A 9,454-nucleotide genomic window follows, 5' to 3' on the forward strand; every position below is an offset into this window, starting at 1 on the left:
AAAACAATGGATCGTGGATCACTACATCAAAAACTAATGATGTATTGTATGGTGACTAACATAACATAATAAAATTTAAAAATATATATATATTGAGCACACCAAACTCAAGATTCTATGGATATTATTGCTTAGAACCAGACTAAGTTTAAAAAGTAATTTAAACTTTTTTTAAGATTTAAATTTTTAAGTCATCTCTACACCCAACGTGGGGCTTGAACTTACAACTCTGAGATCAAGAGTCGCATGTTCTACCAACTAAGCCAACCAGGCACTCCTAAACTTTTTCAATATTTAGAAGTAACAGTCCAGGTGGTACATAGATGTGCACTGACACAAACAAATATCCATAAAGTGATTTGATGGGACATGCACCTTTGTGAGCTCCCTGTGGTGGGCCAGGGTATGTGCAGGGCCAGACACCTTATGGGGGTACACGAGTCACGTACTGAATTGTCGGAATTCAGGACTCCAGTAACAGGTGCCGCTTGCTCTGTCCATGACTACATGTAGAAGTGGCCCTCTATTCCCAGGGCATTTGTCAGGTCAGCAGCTGCTCTTGCTTGTGTGCTAACCTTGGTCATACTACTCTTCTTCTTTATTTTCAAGGAAAAACAAGGTACTGATATGCAAAGGTTTTTACTTTCTGGTCAACAGCTTCATGCACTCATCTCTAACAGGTCAAGTGCTTCCCTTCCCAGGTCCTAAGCCGTAACTTTCAGCACTCTTCACACTGTCACAAGATAGCCTCTAGTCCTGATAAGGCCTTGGATCCACTGCATCAATAGGAAGCAGTGTGCGCCTCTCCACATAGGCCACTCCCAGACCTAGAAGCATGTCATAGGGCCTGTCCATCAAGGGAACTCCGACTTACGACTTACGTTGTATACTCTGCCATCTTCGGGTCTGTAGAACTGTGGAAACAGGCCATCAGCATACCGGGAAGCCACAAGTCTCCCCAGAGAAGTCACATAATCTGCATTTTTATAAAGAAAAGTAGTCAAAATGGTGCATTATCAATGTTTATTTTTATTTCAAAATGTTCTTCTCTGACACCATTCAAATTATATCCCCAGTGACACCAAAAATCTATGATGCTTGGTATTCTGTCCTAAATGAGGTGTTTCTAGGTGCTATTATATAAGCTAACTATTTATGACATGCATAATCCTTTAATGCACAAACACACGGAGAGGAAAAACAAGGTTTGTTTCTTGGTCTCCTGGTTCTTTTGTCCACAATGATTAAGGCAAAGGTCAAAAAGGCAATATGTGGTCTAAGCCCTAACAAATTAATAATTACATTAAATGTAAATGGCCTGAGTAAAACAATTAAAAGATAGTGATTGGCTTTCTCTGACTGACTTATTTCACTTAGCATTATACTCTCTAGCTCCATCCATGTCATTGTAAATGGCAAGATTTCATTCTTTTTTATGGCTGAATGCCATATGATTTCACTCATATGTAGAATTTAAGAAACAAGCAAAGAAAAAAAAAAGGAGAGACAAACCAAGAAACAGACTCTTAACCATAGAGAACAAACTGGTGATTATCTGAGGGTAGGTGGGTGGGGGAATGGGTGAAATAGGCAATGGGGATTAAGGACTGTACTTGTCATGATGAATACCGGGTGATGTATGGAATTATCAAATCACTATACTGTATAACTGAAACTAAGATAACACTGTACATTAACTATACTGGAATTAAAATAAATACCTAATAAATTTAAAAACAGAGAAAAAATTAGTGATTGCAAAGAGGATTTAAAATAATGACCCAACAATAGGGTATCTACAAGAAACTTGCCTCAAACATAAAGACATATATAAGCTAAGAGTGTAAGAATGAAAAAAGATACCATTTAAGTATTAAATAAAAAGAAAGCAGATTGACTATATTAATATCAGAAAAGTAAACTAAAGAGCAAAGACTATTACTAGGGATAGAGCAGAACATTATACAAATTTGTGTCAACCCACCAGGAAGACATAGCAATCCTAAATGTGTATGCACAAAAAATAGACTGCAAATATCTTAAGCAAAAACTGATGGAACTGAAAGGAAAAAAAAGACAAACTCACAACTCTAATTGGAGATTTCAATACTGCTCTCTCAACAATTGATAGAATAACTAGACAAAAAGTCAGCAATGATACTCAACACCACCATCAACAAACAGGATTTAATTGACATTTATAGAAAAATCTACACAACAACAGAAGAATACACATTCTTTTACAAGCACAGAATATACACCAAGACAAGTCATATCCATGGCTATTAAAAAAAAAAAACTCAAAAAATTTAAAAGAACTAAAACCAGAGTATGTTCTCTGTCCACAATGGAAACAAACTAGAAATCAGTAACAAAAAGATAACAAGAAAATGTCCAAATTCTTGGAAAGTAAATAACATGCTTCTGAAAAATCCATGGGTCAAAAAGGAAGTACAACAGAAATTTAAAAAATACTTTAAACTGAATGAAAATGATAATACAACCTATAAAAAATGTGAGGAACACAGCTTAAGCAATGCTTATATAAGAAGAAATGAAAAGTCACAAGTCAATAATCTAAGTTCCCATATGAAGAAAGTAAAAAAGAATAGCAAAACAAATCCAAAGTAAGCAGAAGGAAATACATAATAAACACCAAAACAGAAACCAAGAAAATTGAACACAGGAAGGCAATAAAGAAAATCGATTAAATAAAAAGCTGGTATGTTAATAAGATTAATAAAATTGACAAAAGTAAAAGGAGAGAAGACATGAATTACTGATACCAGGAATGAAACAGAAAAAAAAAGACCTTTCAGACATCAAAAGAATAATGGAATACTATAACCAACTCCACACACATATAGTACACAACTTAGATGAAATGAATGAATTCCACAAAAAACACAAACTACCACAACTTTCTTAATATGAAATAGATTATACCTAATAAGGAAATGAATTTATAATTAAAAACTTCTCAAACAGAAATCCCCAGGACTGGATAGGTTCTCTGGAGAACTCTACCAAACATATAAGAAATAATTAAAATTCGGGGAGATGAACCATGAGAGACGATGGACTCTGAAAAACAAACTGAGGGTTCTAGAGGGGAGGGGGGTGGGAGGATGGGTTAGCCTGGTGATGGGTATTAAAGAGGGCACGTTCTGCATGGAGTACTGGGTGTTATACGCAAACAATGAATCATGGAACACTACATCAAAAACTAATGATGTAATGTATGGTGATTAAATAACATAATAATAATAAAAAAGAAATAATTAAAATTCTACATATTTTCCAGAAAACAGAAGACAAGGGAACATTTCCCAACTCATTCTATGAAGCCAATATTACCCTGATACCAAAACCAGACAAAGGCAGTATAAAAAAAGAGAAAACCACAGACTAATATCCTTTATGATTACATGTGCAAAAATGTATTAGCTATATTGGCTCAATATTCAAAAACCAATCAATATAATCAACCAAATTAACAGCCTAGGGAAGAAAAAAAATCACATGATCCTTTCAATTGACACAGAAAACTTCAATACCCATTCATGGTAAAATTTCTCAGCACATTAGGAATATAAGGGACCTTCCTCAACTTGATTTTTTTTAATTCTATAAAAAACTTACAGCTAACATTATAGTTAGTGGTAAAAGATTGAAACTTTCCCTGAAGATCTGATATGAGGTAAAGATGTCCACTCTCACCATTGCTGTTCAACATGGTACTGAAAGTTCTAGCCAGCCAGCACATGGTAAGACAAGGAAATACAAGGCATACATCAAAAGGAAGAGTGAAAACTTTCCCTATCTGGAGAGGACATGATGGTCTACCAAGAAATCCCAAGGAATCAAAAGCAACAAAAAAATCCTTAGAACTAGTGAGTTCAATAAGGTCACAGGATAGAAGATCCTCATAAAAAAATTAGCCATATTTCTATATACTAGCAGTGAACATGTGGAAACCAAAATTAAAAACACAAAATCATTAACAATTGCTTAGAAAAACAAAATGCAAAACATGTGCAAGACTTGTATATTGAAAATTACAACAGCTGATGAAATAAATCAAAGATGTAAATAGATGGAAAGGTATTCCATATTTACGGACTGGAAAACTCAACATAGTAAAGATGTCAATTCTACTTAAATTGACACACAGGTTTAATGCAATTTCAGCAAAATCCCAGCAATATTTTTGTAGACACAGACATGGTTATTCTAAAATTTATATGAAAAGGCAAAGAAATTACATCTAAAACAATTTTGAAAAAGATTAAACTGGAGAAATCAGTCTGCCCATTTCAAGACATTACACAGTTATAGTAATCTAGACTGTATGGTATTGGTAGAGAGACAGACACACCGACAAATAAAACAAAATAGAGAATCCAGAAATAGCCCCATACAAGTACAACCACCTAATTTTTAACAAAAATGCAAAAGCAATTCAAAACAGAAAGGACAGTCTTTGATTTTATTATTTCATTTTTTTAAATTTTCATACAGCTGACATACAATGCTACATTGGTTTCAGGTGTACAACATAGTGATTCAACTTCTCAAAACAATATATGCTCCCCGTAAAGTGTAGCTACACTATGTCACTATACTTGGCTATATTCCCTTTGCTGTGCCTTTTATTCCTGTGATTTATTCATTCCATAACGGGAATCCTATGTCCTCCACTCCACCCCAACTCTGGCAACCAACATAGGTCCTCTGCATAGGTCTGACTCTGCTTTTTGTTTGTTTTCTTCATTTGCTTTGTTTTTTAGATTCCACATGAATAAAATCATATAGTATTTATCCTTCTCAGTCTGATTTATTTTACTTATCATAATACCCTCTAGGTCTATCCTTATTGTTGCAAATGATAAGATCTCATCCTTTTTATGGAGCCATAATAGTCCATTGTATATATATATACCACATCTTCCTTATCCATTAGTCTATCAATGGACACTTAGGTTGCTTCCATACCTTGGCTATTGTAAATAATGCTGTAATAAACATAGGGGTGCAAATCTTTTCAAATTAGTGTTTTCCTTTTCTTGGAGTAAATACAGAGTAGTAGAATTACTGGATCATATGGTAGTTCTATTTTTAATTTTTTGAGGAACCTCCACATTGTTTTCCACAGTGGCTGCACCAGTTTTCATTCCCACCACAAGTGTACAAGGATTCCTTCTTCTGTACATCTTCACCAACATTTGTTATTTCTTGCATTTTTTACTTTAGCCATCCTGACAGGTGTGAAGTGATATCTCATTTGGTTTTGATTGGCATTTCCCTGATGATGAGTGATGTTGAGCAACTTTTCATGAGTCTATTGCCCATCTGGATGTCTTCTTTGGAAAAATGTCTATTCAGGTCCCCTGCCCATTTTTAAATCAGGTTGTTTGTGTTTTTTTGGTGTTGAGTTGTGTACGCCCTTTATATACTTTGGATATATTATTTGCAAATACCTTCTCCCATTCAATAGGTGTCTCTTTGTTGATGATTTCCTTCACTGTACAAAAGCTTTTCATTTTGATTTTAAATAAAAGTGCTGGAGCAACTGGATATCCAGAATCCAAAAATGAAACTTATACAGAAAGTAACTCAAATTGATCATGGGCTAAATATAAGGTGTAAAACTATAAAACTTTTAGTAAAAATATAGGAGAAAGTCTTTGAGAATTAGCAAGATCCATATAAGAAAATAATAGATAAATCAATAAAGTCACCAAAATTTAAAACTTTTGCTCTGAGAAACTCTCTTAAGAGGATGAAAAGGTGAGCTACAGACTAAGAAAATATATCTGCAAGCCACATACGTGACAAAGGACTCATATCTAGAATATATAATGAGCTCTCAAAACTCAACATTGAAAAAATTTAATTAGAAAATGATCAGAAGACATGAAGAAACATTCATTTTGCCAAAGATAATATACAGAATAGGCACATGAAAAGATGTTCAACAAAACTAGATATTAGGGAAATACAGACTAAAACCACAGCGAAATATCACTACACAACTATTAGAACAGCTAAAACTTTTAAATGGTGACAATACCAAATGCTGGTGATGATGTGGAGAAACTGTCTCTCTCATATATTACTGAAGTGAATAATACAGCTACCCTGGAAAAGTTTAGCAGTTTCTTAACAAGACAAAATAAAACTAAACAAAACAAAAAATAAACACACACTTACCACACAGCAATTACATTCCTGAGCATTTATCCCAGAGAAAGGAAAACTTATGGTCACGCAAAAACCTGTAAACAACTGCTCATAGCAGACTTATTTGTAATGGGCCAAACTGGAAACTACCCAGATGTCTTTAATGGTGACTGGCTAAACAAACAGTGGTACATTCATATTCTGGAATACTACAGCAATAAAAAGAAACAAACCATTGTTATATGCAACAACTTGGATGAACCTCAAAGAAATAATACCAAATGAAAAAATGTCAATCTCAAAAGGTCACATACTACATGATTCCATTTATATAAACATTCTCTACATGAGAAAATTAGAGATAGAAAAGAGACTGGTGATTCCCAGGAGTTAAGGATATTGGGGGTAGGGTATCTGTACGACTATAATGGGGTAGCACAAGGGAGATCTTTGTGGTGATAAACAGTTATGTATCTTGATTGTGGTGATGGTTACACAAATCTACACAAGTGGTAAAATTACACAGAATTATTCACATACAGTGCATCAACGTCAAATTCCTGGATTTGATATTATACTCTAACTTTATAAGATATAACCATTACGAGAAACTCAGGGAAGGGTATTTGGGATCTGTCTATATTATCTTTGCAACTTCCTATAAAGCTATCATTATTTCAGGATAGAAAGTATCAACCAATGGGGCATCTGGGTGGCTCAGCTGGTTAGGTGTCTGACTCTTGATTTTGGCTCAGGTCATGATCTCAAGGTTGTGGGATCGAGCCCCACATCGGGCTCTGCACTGGGTGTAGACTGCTTGGTATTCTCTATCTCCCTCTCCCTTTGCCCCTCCCCTAGCATGGCACAAGTACATGCATGAGCACGCACATGCGCACTCGCGCGCTCTCTCTCTCCAAAAAAAAAAGTATCAACCAATCATCCAAAAAACAAAATCAGATAAACAAAAACTAAGAAAATCCATCCACTCGCAGGACCTGCACTACAAGAAATGCTTAAAAGAAATTCTTTAGAAACAAACACCAGATGGAACTGTAAGTCTTACAGGAAGGATGAATATTATAAATAGTAAATATGTGGATTGTAAAATGCTATTTTTTCCCACTCAGTTTCTTTATAAGACAAATGACTTTTTAAAGCAGTAATTATAACACTGGCTTGTAAGATTTATGATGTATATAAAATAAAATACATTAAAACAATAATACCAAGGACAGGAGTGGGGCTAAGTGGAGTTATACTGCTGCAAGATTCTTACATCTTAAATGATGTAGTACAAAGCTAATTTTTAGCAGACTGTGACAAGGATATAATCACTAGAGCAACCACTGAAAACATAATGCAAAAAGGCATACCTAAAAAGCCTACTGAAGTTTAAATGGGATGAAATGAAATATTAAAAAATATTCAATTTACCCAAAAGAAGGCAGGAAATGAGAAACAGAGGAAAGAAAAAGGTAAGACAAATAGTAAAATGGCATACCTAACTCTAACTGCATCAATTATTACATTAAATGTAGAGAACCAAACACTACAATTAAAAGACAGAGATTATGAGAATGGCTTAAAGAGGCACTCCTTAAATAGAGAGACTACAAATAGTTTGAAAGCAAAAGACTGAAAACATATGCCCCGTGCAAATGAAGGATAAGAAAGCTGTAGTGGTTGTATCAATATCAAAGTAAACGTCAAAACGAGGACTACCATCTGAGGCAGAGATGGACATTTAATTCATCAGAAAGCTATGACAATCCTAAATGTGTATGTATTTAGCGTTTCAAACTACATGAATAAAACTGATAGAACTATAGGGAGAAATGGACAAAGCCACTAGGCAAAAAAATCTCTAAAGACACTGCACATTTCTATAATAGAATAAAACCAACCATCGTGAACTAATGAACATCTATGAATACTATCTAACAACTGCAGAATACACATTCTTTTCAAGTGTACATGAAATGTGCACCAAGATACATGCTGGGACATAACACAAATATCAGCACATTTCAAAAGATGAAAGTGTTACAGGCTATGTTTTCTGACATAAATAGCAGTAAATTAGATAACAAGGATTCCTTTAAAATCCTAAAATATTTACAAGTTAAACATTTCTCTTAAAAATGAATCAAAGAAAAAAGTCCCAAGAGAAAAAAATATTCTGAACTCAATGACAATGAAAATATTACCTATCAAGATTTGGATTCAGCTAAAGCAATGCTTAGAGGAATTTTAAATGACTATATGAGAAGAGAAGAAAGGCTTAAAATCAATTATCTAAGTTTCCACTTTAAGCTAGAAAAAGAAATGTAAATTAAACTCAAAGTAAGTCGAAGAAAATAAATAATAAAGGTCGAAGCAGATATCAATGAAATAGAAAACAAAGAACAGGAAAAAAAAAAACCCAAAATTTGGTTCTTTGAAGAGTTATGATATACCCTGAAAAAGACTTATCAGGAAAGAAATGAGAAAAAAAAAACACAAATTATATCTGAAATGAAAGAGGGAACATCTTTAGATTCTACAGGTATTAAAAAATGTTAAGGGAATATTATGAAACATGTTTTGTCAATACATTAGAAAACATTGATGAAATGGACAAATTCCTTGAAAAACATAACTTTCCAAAATTGGCATGATGAAACAGAAAATCTCTATGCCTATTACAGAACAGAATTTCTTATCAAACTTTTCCTACAAACACAACTCCAGGCTCAGGTAAGTTTCACTAGTGAATTCCATCAAACATTTAAAGAAGAAATAGTACCACCCATATAAAAGCACCATCAGAACATGACAAGAGTTAAAAATAGAGCTACCCTATGACCCAGCAATTTCACTTCTGGGTATTTACCCCAAAGACACAGATGTAGTGAAAAGACAGTGCACATGCACCCCAATGTTCATAGCAGCAATGTCCACAATAGCCAAACTGTAAAAGGAGCCATGATGCCCTTCAGCAGATGAATGGATAAAGATGTGGTTCATATATACAATGGAATATTACTCAGCCATCAGAAAGGATGAATACCTACCATTTGCATCGATATGGACGGAACTGGAGGGGATTATGCTAAGTGAAATAAGTCAAGCAGAGAAAGACAATTATCACATGGTTTCACTCATATGTGGAACATAAGGAATAGCACGGAGGACATTAGTGGAAGGAAGGGAAAACTGAAGTGGGGGAAATCAGAGGGGGAGATGAACCATGAGAGACTATGGACTCCAGGAAACAATCTGAGGGTTTCAG

At 34.3% G+C, this 9,454-nt stretch overlaps 1 protein-coding gene across 1 annotated transcript in view; it reads right to left on the reverse strand.

Annotated features, from left to right (window-relative positions):
- Window positions 1-9,454, reverse strand: part of VWA3B (von Willebrand factor A domain containing 3B) — a 175,609-nt gene that overhangs the window by 164,327 nt on the left and 1,828 nt on the right. Inside the window, exon 2 of the mRNA XM_081832306.1 lies at window positions 882-976. Within this exon, the coding sequence (XP_081688432.1) occupies window positions 882-976 (95 nt within the window). The remainder of the gene's footprint in view (window positions 1-881; window positions 977-9,454) is intronic.

This window comes from Leptonychotes weddellii, chromosome 10, assembly GCF_054177405.1.
Source record: "Leptonychotes weddellii isolate Sample4059 chromosome 10, ASM5417740v2, whole genome shotgun sequence".
Lineage (NCBI taxonomy): Eukaryota > Metazoa > Chordata > Mammalia > Carnivora > Phocidae > Leptonychotes > Leptonychotes weddellii.